At 35.4% G+C, this 15,943-nt stretch overlaps 1 protein-coding gene across 1 annotated transcript in view; it reads left to right on the top strand.

Moving 5' to 3' along the window:
* SMCHD1 (structural maintenance of chromosomes flexible hinge domain containing 1) overlaps window positions 1-15,943 on the top strand; it is a 194,946-nt gene that overhangs the window by 17,309 nt on the left and 161,694 nt on the right. Inside the window, exons 2-5 of the mRNA XM_069099718.1 lie at window positions 7,604-7,679; window positions 8,160-8,321; window positions 12,199-12,281; window positions 12,373-12,503. Of these exons, the coding sequence (XP_068955819.1) occupies window positions 7,604-7,679; window positions 8,160-8,321; window positions 12,199-12,281; window positions 12,373-12,503 (452 nt within the window). The remainder of the gene's footprint in view (window positions 1-7,603; window positions 7,680-8,159; window positions 8,322-12,198; window positions 12,282-12,372; window positions 12,504-15,943) is intronic.

The raw sequence follows: 15,943 nt of genomic DNA, 5'->3' as shown, positions 1-15,943 counted from the left end.
GTAAGTTCATCTCATTCACTTTTACTATAATGATCATTTATTGTTTATTTCCTTCAATTCTTATATACTTTTTTTTTTGGAGGGGGGAAGGTAGGGCAGTTGGGGTTAATTGACTTGCCCAAGGTCATACGGATAGTTTTGTGTTAAGTGTCTGAGGCTAGATTTGAACTCATATCCTCCTGACTCCAGGGCCTGAGCTCTATTCACTGTGCCACCTAGTTGCCCCTCTTATATACTTTTCATTCTGTTTCTTCATCTCTCTTTATAGAAAACAAAAAGGTGAAGGTAAACAGGGAAAAGAAATAATAAGGAACTTATCCAAGTTGAACTATTTACATTCCTTCATGGAAAAATGATAATTGTAACTTATGAAACTTTTCTCAGTATGAGAATAGTTGAAGGGAATATAAATGTGTATACATTTATAATATAATATAAATTATATTATAATATATAAGTATAAAATATATAATATAACATAAATATAAGTATATAATATATAAATAATTATATATAAAAATTTATATATGAATAAATATATAAATATAAAATAAATAATATAATATAAATGTAAGTATACATACATATGTCTGTATAGGAGGGTATATGGGCGCATGTATAAATATGTGAGTGTGGGTGTATATGTGTACAGGTATACATAGACAGATACTTAAAAGGTAAAATTGAGAGGTGAGAGAGGAATATAATGAGGGGAGATGGGGAGAGACAGAATGGGGTAAATTATCTCACATAGAAGAGGTAAGGGAAAACTTACAATGGAGGGGAAGAACAGGAAGGCAAAAGGGAATGAGTCAGCCTTACTCTCATTGAATTTGGCTTAGAGGGGAATGAAATACACACTAAATAGGGTATTCACCCTACATAAGAGTAGGGGGGAAGGGGATGAGAAGGGGGATGATGGAAGGGAAGGCAGGTTAGGGGGGAGGGAAGTTGGAAGCACCCACTTTTGAAAAGGGACAGGATCAAAGTAGAGAACAGAACAAGTGGGGGGTGGGATAGGATGGAGGGAAATATAGTCAGTCTTTCTCAATATATCCACTGTGGAAATGTTTTGTGTAGCTTCACATGTACAACCTGTATTGAATTGCTTATCTTCCCAGTAAGGGTGGGTGAGGAGGAGGGAGGAAGGGAAAAAATCTGGAATTCAAAGTTTTAAAATCAAATGTTTAAAAAATTTATATATATATATATATATTTTTTTAACATGCAACTGGGAAATAATATATATAGGCACTGGGGCATAGAGATTCATCTTGCCCTACTGGAAAGTCAGAGGGGTTATGGGGGAGGAGGTATTCAGTGGGATCACTGTTTTGGGGTGGTGGGAGAAAATTTGTAACTCAAAATCTTGTGGAATGAATGATGTAAACTAAAAATAAACATAAAATTTAATTAGAAAAAAAAAAAAGGGGTGAGAGAGGAGGGTGCTCAGTGCCAGTTCTCCAGACATGTTGGCCTCCTCTTCAGGAGGCAGAATGAGTGTTGCTTGAGTTTCAGATACCAGTGATCCTTTGTGGTGTCCACTGTGGTGAACCCTGAACACTTCTGTTGTGCCAGCAACCACAGGGCTGGCTCATACTAGTTCATACCAGCCCCCAAAAGAGTGTGCACAAATATCCAGTGATTCTGAGTGCTCTGTATTCTTCCTATTTTCCTGTCTCCTTTTGTTGTGAAACCATATAAACCACCCTGTAAAACCCCGATCTTTAGAGAAGCCCTAGACTGGGTTCTTCTGTTCTCCCTGCTGTGTTCTGTACTCATGCAATAAATGCTTCTGCGCTTTGCACTTGAAGTGTACCTCTGTCTGCCTTTTCAGGGACACTGTACTCCATTTAGTTGAGATGCCAGTTAATCAGTGCAGATCTCTCCATATGCATGAATGGTCCTGTTTCATGTTATCTTTTCCACTTTTTATCATCTCTACTTTCTCACAAATCTTCAAGTTCTCCCTGTCTCCTGGCTGCTTTCCTGTTGTCTACAAGTATGCCTGTTTCCTTGATAGTTATTGGTCCTAAATCTCTCCTCCACTTTTATGGTTAAATTCCTTGAAAAGACTGTTTACAGTCAGTCCATTTCTTTCTTCTCACTCTTACCTCTTTGAGGTCTGGCTTCCCACTCATGACTCAACTAAGATTATTACCTCCAAAGTTACTAATGATATCTTAATTGGAAAATTTTGGTTTTTTCCCCCCTTAGTCCTTAATCCTTCTTCACATCTCCACAGCTTTTGACACTGAATCACCCTCTTCACTTGGATGCTTTCTTTAGGTGTTTGTAACACTGCTCCTCTGGTTCTACTACCTGTCTTGTTTGCAGAATCTTCTGGCTTGTGCCCTCTTCTTTACTCTCTTTACTAGGTCACTTGATGATCTCATTAACTGTCATGGTTTCAGCTATCATCTTTGCCCATTCTCAGTTCTGCTTATCTAGTTTTAATTTTTTTCCTGACTATCATTATTGTGTCTTTAATAGCTTGTTGGACATTTCAAACTGGACATTGCATAAACATTTTGAAATTAACAAATCTAAAACTAAACTCATTTGTCCCCAAACCTTCCTGTCTATCTAACTTTTCTGTTAGTGTCACGGGCACCACCATCCTACCATTCATCCAGATTTGCAAACTAGCTGTCATCCTTGACTCCTCACTGTCTCTCAAATCCCAGTCCCCCTTTCAAATCTGTTGGCAAGTCTAGTAGATTCTACCTTCCTAACATTTCTCAAATATGCCACTCTTATCTCCTCAGGTACTGCTACTACCCTGATGCAGGCCTCTTTTATCATCTTACTCCTACAGAATAGGCAACAGTAGTCTTCTGGTTGGCCTCTCTGCCTCATTTCCACCCCATTCTGCACTCCGCAAAAGGGATTTTCCTAAAATATAATTTTGACCATATATCAAAACATCTGTAGTCAGTAAACTACAGTGACTTGTTTTATTGTTGCTAGGATCAAATATAAAATCCTCTGCTTGACTTTTAAGACCTTAATTACATGAAACTTCCTACCTTTCCATACTTCTTACATCTTACTTGCCTCTTTGTCTATTGTATGATTCAGCGACCCTAGCCTCCGTGTTCTTCCTTTCCTGGTTTATGTAAGATTCTTCAAACCTGTCTTCTGACTTATATAGGTCAGGGCTCATCTCTGCTTCTGTAGTTGTTTTTTTTTCCATTTAGTAACAAAGGTATTTTTTTTTTTTTGCTGTTGACTATTGAAGACAAAGTTTTAAATGATTATTTAGTGGGAGGATGGTATCTGAAAATGAAATTTAAATTTTTGGATCTTAGTTGAAAATATAGGAATAGTAGTCACCCTATAAGGGCTCATTAATAATGTATTTACTTGGAGTGAATGTAGTAAATCTAGTCAGAAGAAATAGAAAGGAAGGAGGAATGAAAAAAGTGTCTTATGTTATATTCACCATGCTAGTCTTTACCATAATAAAGAGTACAATTAGTTTCCATCAGCCCATCCAACTTCATTTTTGTCATCTTTGCCAGTTTGATCAGTATGAGGTAGAACTTTAGTTGGTTTAATTTTCATTTCTCTCGGTTTTAGTGATTTAGTTGCTTGAATATTGATTACTTGGATTTCTTTCCTTGAGAATTGCTTGTCCTATCCTTTGACCATTTATCAGTTGGGGAATGGCTCTTATTCTTATAAATTTGTCAGGTCTTTATCTTGGAAAAGAGACATTAATCTGAAAAACTTGCTACAGAGTTTTTTCCCCTTCAGAATCTCTTTTAGTTGCATTAGATTTGTGCTTAAAATCTTTTTTATTTTATATAATCAGAATTGTCCATTTTATCTTTTATAATCCTCTTTATTCCTTGTTTGATCAGGAATTTGTCCTTTATAGATCTGAAAGGTAATTTCTTTCTTGATCCTCTAATTTATAAATGATGTCACTCTTCATATCTAAGCCATGTACTGATTTAGAGCTTATTTTACTATCCAGGGTGAGATATTGATCTGTATTTCATTTTTGTCACAACTGCTTGCCAGTTTTCCCAGCAGTTTTTGTCAAATAGTGAGTTATAGTTTAGGGACTGTGTTTATTTTCTTCTATATGTTGTGTACCTAATTTGTTCCACTGAGACCTCCCTATTTCTTCACTAGTAACAAATCATTTTGATGATTACTCTTTGTAGTATATTTGAGACCTATTACTGTTACACCTCCTTCATTTTTACTTTTTTTCATTATCTCCCTTGAGGTTTTTGACCTTTTGTTTCTCCAGATTAATTTTATTATTATTTTTTTAGGTATGGCATAAATAAGTAAATTAGGTAGTATTGTCATTTTTATTATATTGGTTCAGCCTACTCATGGAATAGTGAATATTACTCTATTTAGGTCTATCTTTATTTTTGCAAAGAATTTTTTTCAGTTTTATTCCATACAGTTCCTGAATGTGTCTTAGTTCTCTAGTTACTTTAAATATAATTTATTCTTCTAGCTTTTTGTTCATTTTGATTGGTATATATATACTACCTGTGTCTGTATAAGTGATGTTAGTTTTTGTGAAGACTTTTGTAAAAAATTAGCTGTTCAGTGAACTTTTACATCGAGTGCTTATTAACACCTGCTCAATGCCAGGAGCTATGCTAACCTCTGAGGACATAAAGGCAGGCAAAAACAGCTCATTGACCTTGAGGAACTATAAAATACTGTTAAGTATATGGACAGGGTAAATTGGAGATAATTTAGCTGGGAAATAATTGACTCAAGGGGGAATCAGGAAAGGCTTTTTGTGAATAGGAGGGGTTTTAGTTGAGACTTCAAGGAAGCCAAGAGGCAGCAATGAGGAGGGACAGGATACCAAGCATAGGAAAGAGTGAGTGAAAATGCCTTAGAGATGAAGTGTCTTCTGTGAGGAATAGTAAGGAGGCCAGTGCCAATTGATCATATAGTAAATATATGGGGATGGGGTGTCAACAGAGTATAATATAAGATGACTTGAAAGGTAGGAAGGGTCCAGATTATGAAGGACTTTAAAAACCAAATAAAGGATTATATATTTGATCCTGGAGGGAATAGATAGCAACTGGAGTTTATTAAATAGGGACATAATTAATATGACTTGTGGTATGTTGAAGTTAAAGTTCATTATTTTATCATAATTTGTTCAACCTTCACTAAATTGTAGCATGCAGGTGCCTGTTCCCAAAAATAACACCAGTGAAACTGAAACTTTGTCAGGTTCTCTAGTATTCTGAAAAAAGTTTAATATGTAAGTCTGATGTCGGCAGGCCTAAGGTTAAGGCTTATACAGGTCTCTAGCTTTGTTTGAACGTAGGTTAGGTTTTATAGTTTAGTTATCCATCAGGTTAGATGTCTTGGGCTACAGAGCATTTTGCATGTCAATTGCAGGTTGGCCACTAGGATATTTTCATTTTTGCTTACAAGAACTCCTTGAACTGTTAATAAGGCAGTGGGACTGTTCTTGATCTTCCTTGACAGAAGGTGTATACTCTCAGTACTAAAAATCACTGATCCTTGAAATATTTTAGTAAGATAGGACTATTTGTTGCAAATTGGCTTAAATTTGTGTGTTCAACCATACCAGCATTCAGATGATCTTCATCAGCACTATCTTCAACTTCATAGTACAATTTAACATGTTTAAAACTCAAAACTAGTGGACATTTCAGAACTTAAACTTCTAAATGAACATTTCCTTTTTAATGTAGTCACCTTAGAAATGAATGATGAAGCATTTATTAAATCCTTGCTATTTGGTAGAACTGTGTTTAAGCTCTGGAACAAGCAAGCAAGAGAATTCCAGGCCTTCTAGGAGCTTATATTCTAATGGCTAGAATACAATAATAACAGAGCTAGAAAGCAGAAAGTATCAGTGTGGGAAGAGCATGCATGGCAACAGGTTTGAAAAAGACTGGAAAGTGATATGAAAGCCTGGTTCGGGGCAAGATAAGGTATAAAACTGAGTCCAGGGCCAGTCTAGGGTTTCAGTAGGAGGATAGAGAAAATGCCTGTAGTGCGTGTACCAATGATATAGAAATGGCTAGTAATTCTGTTTATGTCTTCCAGGATATTGTTGTTATTGGGACTCCTTCTGTAATTGTCTTTAGAACTTACAGCGTGTTTTTTTTTAATATATCAAATCAGAGCAGATCATTTTTACTTTGTATATAACCTTGATTTTTGTTAATAGGCAAGAACTCCATAGCTAAATTTGATTGAATAGGGTGGCTGAGCTAGGTAGCAAGAATTTTTGAATTTTAGACATGATTGTTTAAATGAAATTAAATTTTTTTTTAATTTTTGCTTTTTTTTTGGGGGGGGGGGAGAGAGAAGGCAGGGCAGTTGGGGTTAAGTGACTTGCCCAAAATCACATGGCTAGTAAGTGTTAAGTGTCTAAGGCTGGATTTGACCTCAGGTCCTCCGGACTCCAGGGCCAGTGCTGTATTCACTGCACCACCTACCGGCCCCATAGAAAGATGACATTGTACTGTATTTTGACATGAACAGTTTCTTGGCTTTAAGGGGGATAATGACATATTGAAGTTTTTATGTCATACTTTGTTTATGGGTAACATTAGAAATTACATGTTTCCTAATTTGTTACTGTTTTCTACTGAAATGTGTTGATTTTGTTCTGCTTCCTTTGAAAGACAACAAACCTTAAGTCTATTCTGTCTTTGAGATTTCTATTTATTGTTAAAAATTTGTGTAATAAACTTCTCAAGTTCTGTTCAAGTTTTTGTTTCAGAATAGGTTTTTCAAATTTAATTCATTTCCACATGATTTGAATCAAATCTTGGAATAGTTATCAACATTTTCAAATGTTCTAAGACAGAGGACTATTTTGTATTTTGTCATTTGTATATCATCATAAATACATCTACATTAGAGATTTTCCATGTTAATATATTTAGAGCTGGAACGGAATTTAGAGATCATTTTTAGTCCAACCCCCATATTTTAGAGATGAACATAGTGGTCCAAAGAATATAAGTGACTATTCCAGAGCCATGTAGGCAAATAAATAGTATAGTTTGGATTTGAACTTAGAAGTCTTTAGACTTCAAACCCCCCTTACCCCTTTTGTTGGACTTGATTTTTACACTAGTCAGAAATTCTTGAGCTAAAAATTACTAATCCCTGTAAGCTTCTTTTAGCACATGAAAGGCTTTCTTTGCAGTGTTTCCTGTTAAAATAAAATTTAGTATTTAAATAATTGTCACTCCTTTTAGCTGACTTGAAGTAATAATACAAACCTCTTGTTTATTACATAAATATTACATATTACTTCTAGCTTATTGACATAAAGTTGACTGTCTTTCAGAGAAAGGCTACTTCAAATGCTAATTGTTGCTGAATACTTAATTCTGAAGGCCTTGCAAGACCTCATAACTTAATAGTCACCGAGACACACAAAACATAGATCTCTCATTATTTTTTACAAAAGCTCACTTTGTATAATAAGTAATATTGCTTTTATAAATGAATTGAGGTCACCGTAAATATAGTAATTGTTCAATCCTCTATTCTTCCATGAATTTAAATTTATCGTTTACTATATATTAAACAGTGGCTTGTTTTCCCTTTTTGCTAGGCACTTGGAATTTCATCAGGAGAGAAATTTGTTATCACAACAACAAATAGAAAAGAAATTACTGATGATAACTTCAGTAAGTAATGTTCTTCATCCTTGTTAAAATACATGAAAAGCAATAAAATTATGCATTACATAGTGATAAATATGTAGTGGTTTGGCTTTTATGATTTGAACATTGCCTTTGCCTCCAGATTTTACTTTATCCCATGTTTTTGTAATGTTTCTAAAAAGCTAGAATTTAAAAATTAATGTAATTAATTTGGCACCAAAGTAGTAAGACCCTAACATGTATCAACAATATTTTGTACATCTTAGGTAGTTATGTTCGTTGGATAATAATAATTATAATAATAGAATAATAATAAAGTAGTTTAAAGCTTAATTTTTGTCTTTTATAGATAATTAAAATGTGGCATTAAACTCTTGATTGTATATTAAAGTCTTTTTTGTGTTACTTTTGAAGACATTTCATAGTTGAAAAGTGTTAGTTCAATTTTAACAAGTTTTTTGTAAATGCTAGCTGTGCATTTCAGATTTTTCTTCTTGGTTATAGATGAAAATGTTCAAGATGGGGTCACTCTATACTTACTTCGGTCAGTCAATCAGTTATTGCTTTCTGCAACAAAGGAGCGAATTGACTTCTTACCACATTATGACACATTGGTTAAAAGTGGCATGTATGAATATTATGCCAGTGAAGGACAAAATCCCTTACGTAAGTATTCCAGTTCGTTCCTCATAGGATTCTCTTTGTTTACTTCTGCCTTTCTCTTTCCAACAACTTGAGTCCCATCTGTTGCCTCGCCTTTGGTCTCTACAAATTATCTTTCCATCTAATTTTACTTAAAAAAAATTAATGTACTCAACTGTATTATGATTTACACTTAAATTATTTTCTTTTTTTTTTTTTTGAGGGGATAAGGCAGGGCAATTGGGGTTAAGTGACTTATGCAAGGTCACATGGCTAGTAAGTGTTAAGTGTCTGAGGCTGGATGTAAACTCAGGTCCTCCTGACTCCAGGGCCAGTGCTCTGTTCACTGTGCCACCTAGCCGCTCCTACACTTAAATTATCTTTAAAAAAAAATTTCAGCAGAAGACATTTATTATTTGTCTTCTTGCCTATTTCATTTCTGTATTTGTGCATATATTTCTTCATCTTCTTACAACATTTGGCCATTATGAGTATGCTTTCATTGCTTTACGCTTCTTCAAATTCCTATTTTCATAATTTTAATTGAATTATAATGTTCATTATTTTAATAATTTATTCAGCTTTTCAGCAGGTTGAAGACAGGCATGATGTCCTTTCTGTGCCCTCTCTTTAAAAATCTAATTTTATTTTTATTCTGAACTTAAATACCAAATGAAAATGAACATTTCTGTTTATATTGTAGAAGAAAATGAGAGGATTGCATATGAAATAGCAAATTTCTGTTATTTAGAACCTGGTTTTCTTTCTTAAATATATATATAATAAATTCAACATGTAACTTTTAAAACTTCTCTTGCAATTTGTGATTTCTTCTTCTAAAATATCTCTTTTCTAGGCTAAATATCATCCCTAGTTCCTTCAGTTGTTCCTCATGTGGTATGAATTTAAGACCCTTTACTTGACTATTCTGATAGCCCTCTTTTAGGTTCTCTCTAGCTTATCAGTTCCCTTCCTGATTGAGCACAGTGCTCCAGATATGATCTGACCAGGTTCTGGGTCCTGAAAAACTCAGGAAAAGCACAGGGAAGATTGCATCAACTTTCTTAATTACCATATCACTCTTTTAGTTATATAGAAGTTGTAGTGTACTAAAATCTTCAGATGCTGTTGAGTTTAATTGCTTCTTAGCTATTTTCCCTCTCATACTGTAATGTAATGCCAAGGAAAGGCAACTTCCCAGGTTCGAAATACCAGCATAGGTGCTCTCTATTTTATTCAGTAACAAACCCAGAACAGAGAAGATCAAAACATGACATCATTCAAGATACAGCATTTACTAAGTGTGATTAAATAATCTCCAAGGCCTACCCCACCCCAGGACTTTCCAATCATTCAATCAATTACAAAGTCTCTGTTCCAAATACTTCTCCACCCCTAGGCTATACCTTAATTAAGTCCATCCCACAGGTGGGATTAACAAGCTCTGGGTTTTAATACAATCAATTTGAAAACCAAGCCCAATACAGGGGAATCTTTAATTGCCATTACTATCACACATACTTAAAAAGTTGATGTTTTAAAACCCAAGTTAAAGAGTTGACATTTATTCCCATTGACTTTATTTTCAACTTCGTACATATATTTATTTATTTTGCTTTTTGGAAGGCAGTTGGGGTTAAGTGACTTGCCTGAGGTCACATGGCTAGTTTTTGTGTTGTGTCTGAGACCAGATTTGAACTCAGGTTCTCCTGACTCCAGGGCCGGTGCTCTATTCACTGCACCACCTAGCCGCCCCCGACTTTGTATGTTTATAAAATAAATTTTTGATGTCTTTTGTTGTTACATCACTTATATTTCCCAATGTATCTTTCTTCCCTCTCCTTCCCAGAAAATTAATCCCCTATGCTTACGAGGGGAAAAGAATTTTTGGCAAAACTAACCAGCGTATTTAAAAAGTCTAGCATTATTTGCAGTATTCTACACCTATAGTTACACACTAATGCAAAGAATTGGGTTGAGGTACCTTCTCCTATTTCTTCTTTGGGGCTAAATATGTTCATTAATTTCATGGCATTAACGTTCCATTTTTTTTGTTTCCATTTACATTGTTGTCATTGTATATATTGTTTTCTTGCTTACTTTGTTTACTTTCCATCAGTTTCTTGTGTTTTCTCTGCTTCTCCACACTTATTTGTTGTTTCTTATGGTATAGTAATATCCATTATATCTGTGTACCACAGCTTATTTAGCCATTCCTCAATGTACTAATTTGTGTACTATTTTTTGCTTCAGCAAAAAAGTACTGTTATAAATATTATGGTAAATCAGGCTTCATTGACACCTTTGAGGAGGGGCATTTCCCTAGCAGTAGAACTTCTGGGTGAAAGAGTGTAGACATTTGATCAGTCTTTTTACTTAGTTTCCAATGCATTCCAGAATAATTTCCATCAATATTGTATTAACGTGCCAGTCTAACATTTATTATTCCCATTATTTTTTATCTCTTTTGAGTCACTTATCTATTGAGGAATGACTTTTGAACTTTGATATTTTTATTAGTTGCCTGTTTATCTTGGATCTTAAACCATTTTTCGAGATAATTGATATGAACTTTTTTGGTTGTTTTCCCCCTTAGTCAAATACTTCCCTTTTGTTCATGTAAAGATCTTTTAATTTCATGTAATTAGAATTACCCATTTTCTTTTCTAATTTAATCCCTGGTTTGGTTATGAATTCATCCCTTGTGATACCAATGAAAGGTATTTGATATGATTCTCTTCCAATTTTTTTTTTTTTTTTTTTGCCTTTTGGAGGGCAGTTGGGGTTAAGTAACTTGCCCAAGGTTACACGGCTAGTTTGTGTGTGTGTGTGTGTGTGTGTGTGTTAAATGTCTGAGGCTGGAACCGAACTCAGGTCCTTTTGTCTCCTAGGCTGGCGCTTTACTCACTGCACCACCTAACTGCCCCTATTCTCTTCTAAATTTTTAATGGTGTGATATTTAAAAATTTTATCTATTTTTAGGGTTTTCTTTTTTGGTAGTATGTGATGTAAGATGCTGGTCTAAATTGAGTGTTTTTAACCTTTTGTCCCATGGACTCCTTTGCCAGACTGGTATAGAGTGCTGTTGTGGAGTCAATGGGAATTAATAGTGATGTAAAGAAGCATCAATAAAATCTAATCTGATTTAAAAGAAAAAAATCACGTCTCTCAAATTTGCAGGTGATACAAACTTGGGAGTGATAGCTAACATGATGCATTATAGTCTGGATCCTTGTAAATACGGATTAGCTAGGTTTCTAGGATATTAAACTTAAGCAAAGTAAGACAAATTCAATGTGGATGAATGTAGAGTCTGAGATTGGGTTAAAGATTTAACCTAAGAGATACCAGATGTGGGGAGATAGGGCTAGCTGGTAGTTTCCTTTGGACTTTTAAAAATCTAATACAAAGGGATGATGGTGGTGTACGGGGTGTGGGAGACACTACGACTGCCTTCAGTTGTTCACCAGCCTATATAATTATAAAGCGTAGCTACAGAGTAGAATGAACTATGTTAGAAGAGATAGCTATAAATTTATACAAGACAAAAATCTAAGAAAGGAACCTGCAACAAAAGCAAAAAACCCCACCAAATCCTTAGCCTCAGGCATCTACTTAGTTGCAAAAAAGGATGCCTTCCAGAATTTATATTTCTAAGAAAGAAAAAAAACTAAGCCCGAATTTAAAGTGTCTTGAGTATCCCTTAGCACATTTATTGGGGGGTTAATGCGCAAGGAGATAATTGAAATTACAACATTGAATCTGCCCCAGATTTCCTTTTAAAGCTTTATGGTTAAAAGCTAAAAGTTCTCATTTCATGTTTTCTGGAGTTATTGGGACTCTGTTTAAAAACGTTGAAATTTGAAAAATGATCTTATAATGTCTTCTTAATATTTTCTAGCATTTGCCCTTGCGGAATTGATTGACAACTCACTTTCTGCTACATCACGTAATACTGGTATTCGAAGTATTCACATCAAATTGGTAAGATCATTGTCTAGACTTTATTTTATTTGTTTGAGATTTAATTTCCCATGTAATCATAATTCTTTTTGAACATATTTTTTCTTCATAGCTTTTCGATGAATCACAAGGAAAACCTGCAGTTGCAGTGATTGATAATGGAAGAGGAATGACCTCTAAGCAGCTTAACAACTGGGCTGTATATAGGTTGTCAAAGTTTACAAGAAAAGGTGACTTTGAAAGGTTAGCTTTATTCACTCTTTTTGTAGAAAGTTGTGTTCTTGAAGATAAAACATTAAAGTCATGAATTTCGATAAATAAACTAAATGTGGAAAATCTAGTGTTTTGATACATAAGTAGGTATGAACAGAGGGCCTAAATTCAGAAACCATATGTATTGATGTAGATATGTTTGATATAAAAATGTTTCTTATTAGAATTTCAGTTTTATAGTCATAAGAATATTTGTAAAATTTAAAGGTTCTATTAATACCTGCTTTCCCATTGTCTTCTCATAGTATCATGGGATTATAGATTTAGATCTGGAAAGCTGTTTTAGAGATCATCTAGTCCAAGCTCCTCATTTTTCAGTTCAGGAAACTGAGGTTAAGTGATTTAAGTGTGACATAGGCCACGTCAGGGCTGGAATTTTAACTTGGGCCTTCTCATTGTAAGTCCATTGCTCTTCACACTGTGCCATAATACATTTTGAGGGCGAAAAAATTGTTGAGGAGCAGGAAGACCAGCTCATAATTCTTCAGTGGCGGCTGCAGAGTTTTCTTAGGACATTTTGTCACTTAATTTCTTCCTAGATCATTATAAGAAGTCAAGTGAAGAACTCTTGTTCTGTGTACTTAATGCCTCTGATTCACTGCAGTCTGAACTCTTGAGAAAAAACATTATTGAAATTAAACTTTTAGAGACATTTAATGGTACTTTCCTAGTGTATTAGGGGTCAGATTGCAAAGCTAGCAGTGTTCTGTGTGTCCTGATCCTGTCAAGGAAGTGGACTTGAATTTGGGTCCTCCCCTCTACTTCTGATGGAGATTTTGTGATTATAGTACAATGACTCCATTTCAGTCCAGTGTGGTCCATAGCTGGGACAGGAAGAGGATACAAAAAAAGGTCAAAAGGAAAGTGAGCTCATTCAAATTGAGGATGAAGTAGATGCCACATTTTAAACAGAAAGTCTGAGAAGTACTTGAAGTAGAGGGCATGTCCATATACCTAATCAGAGCAGTTGATGGTAAGAAAACCTTTGAATCGGAATCTACAGTCCGAAACAAGCTATAATGACAAAATGAGAGTCAGAAAAACCTGTAACAGATCAGGTGAAAGGGGGGAAAGTCTATGCTTGAATAGTGTCAAGAACTTATTGCAATTTGTTATGTGTGTGAACTTGAGAATATCTTTACACTTTTTGGGTGTGTAGCACTTACCTGACCCACTTGATACCTCAGGTGAAAGCATGGCTTTCAGGTAGTTGAATAATTTTAAAATTATCTCTCTTGGATCTATTTTCCAGGTCAGTGGTTTTTCCAGTGAGATATTTCACATTGCCTTCTATGTTTTCATTATTTTGGATCTGTTTTATAGTCTGTTGATTTCTCACAAAGTCATTGGCTTCCATTTGCTCCAGTCTTAATTTTGAAGGAATTATTTTCTTCAGTGAGCTTTTGAACTTCCTTTTCCATCTGGCCAATTTGACTTTTTAAGGCATTCTTCTCCCCATTGGGTTTTGGACCTTTTTTGCAATTTGAGTTAGTCTGTTCTTTAAGGTGTTATTTTCTTCAGTATTTTTTTGGGTTTTCTTTAGCAAGCTGTTAACTTGTTTTTTATGATTTTCTTTCATCACTCTCATTTCTCTCCCTAATTTTTCTTCTACTTCTCTTACTTGATTTTCAAAATCCTTCTTGAGTTCCATGGTCTGTGGCCAATTCATATTTTTCTTGGAGGCTTTTGATGCAGGAGTTTTGACTTTGTTGTCTTCTTCTGGTTCTATGTTTTGATCATCTTTGACGCCAAAGAATGATTCTATAGTCTGATTCTATACTATTCCTGTTTGCTCATATTGCCAGCCAATTACTTGATTTTTGAACTCTTTGCCATGGTAGAACTCTGCTTCCAGAGTGGAGAGTGCTGTGTCCCAAATTTCAGGGATTTTGTGCAACTGTTGTCATAGCCTCTTCTAGGCACCTTCCTCAGGACAGTGAGGACTGCCTCTCCATAGCCTGAATAAGCTCTACCATGCCAGCATTCCTCCTCACCCTAGGACCTCCACCCAAGACTGTGACCCAGATCCAAGCAGGGCAAAGCAAGAGAATCCTACCTCAGTGCCAGCAAAGAGATTCCTGCATTTGCCCTATGGTGAGCCACTTGGTCCTCCCCCTATCTGTGGGCCTGGAGCTCAGGAGGTATCCTCTGTGGCAGCAGCTGCAGATGCCACCACCTCCTTTGCCCCACCGAACCACACTCTTCTCTCACCCAGGTCCAACAGGGTTTCCCCACTGACCTTTTACTTTTTCTGCCATTTATGGGTTGAGAAGTGTGGAAACCGTCATACCTGCCAGTGATTCAGTCACCTGACGTCTTCTCTAGCTGGTCTGTTGCCTACACAGCCCACATATGACTGTGCTGTGCTCCTAGCCCGGTGCAGTAGACCCTTCCTTTCAGCTGACTTCAGTTGAATTTCACTCTGTCATTTTGTGGGTTCTGTAGCTCTAAAATTTATTTAGAATCTTTTTTTACAGGTGTTGAAGGTAATTGGGGATGAACTAAAATTAGTTCCTGCTTTTACTCTGCCATCTTGGCTCCATCTGTAGATTGAAGTTAATATTGGTTTCATTTGTTTTCAAATTTATCAAATATTAAATGCTTACTTACAATGTACAAGGCCTTGTTATGGGTTTGCAATGATGATAGATATGATAAAGAGCCTGACAGATACAACATTATAATTTTTAGGGGTGGGGAGCGAGGGGAGATATTGAATACAGAACTATGATATAAGGGAGAATGGATAAGTATAAAAGAATAGAGTACGAAAAGTGATGAAAAATTTAAGGTGTGATAGATCACTTTCATGTGGGAAGATTGAGCAAGAACTCATAGAATTGTAATAGCTTGAGGTAAGCCTTAAAGAAAGACATGTCAAAAGGCGTAGAGAAGTATATCCAAAGACAGAGAGGTTGGGGAGCATCCATCCATTTTAGCCAGGAAAGAATGGTGTAAATAAAACCATGGAGAAGAAGCAGTCAGAATAAGTGGCAACGAGCACTTCGATTCAGCTTGATAGTAGAGTAGTACATAAAGGGGAAAGTAATATAGATAAGATTGGAAAGATAGTTTGGAGCCAGTTTGGTATATAGCATCTTGAATGACTAGATAAAGAGATTATGCATTTAGTAATGCGGAACCCTAAAGAATTTTGAGTAAAGAAATGAAATAAGTTTAGGAATATTATATAGGAGCATGAAGCTTATAGTGGACTGGAAATAGATTGGAGGTAAGAACAATTAAAGAAGCTAATTGAAATATCTTTTTCTTCCTTATAGATGATAATCAGTATTAATTTTGCTTGGCATTGTTTTTAGGGCCTCATTTTGGGTTTTTTTTTTTTTCCTTTTTTGGAGGGGGTGGCAATTGGGGTTAAGTAACTTGCCCAAGGTTACACAGCTAGTTTT

The sequence above is a fragment of the Petaurus breviceps genome, unplaced genomic scaffold (genome assembly GCF_028583685.1).
Source record: "Petaurus breviceps papuanus isolate PSGF00001 unplaced genomic scaffold, PetGlider_PUasm1.0 38, whole genome shotgun sequence".
NCBI classification, from domain to species: domain Eukaryota; kingdom Metazoa; phylum Chordata; class Mammalia; order Diprotodontia; family Petauridae; genus Petaurus; species Petaurus breviceps.
The sequence above is the reverse complement of the archived record's forward strand: the minus strand, read 5'-3'. Positions and strand labels throughout refer to the sequence as shown.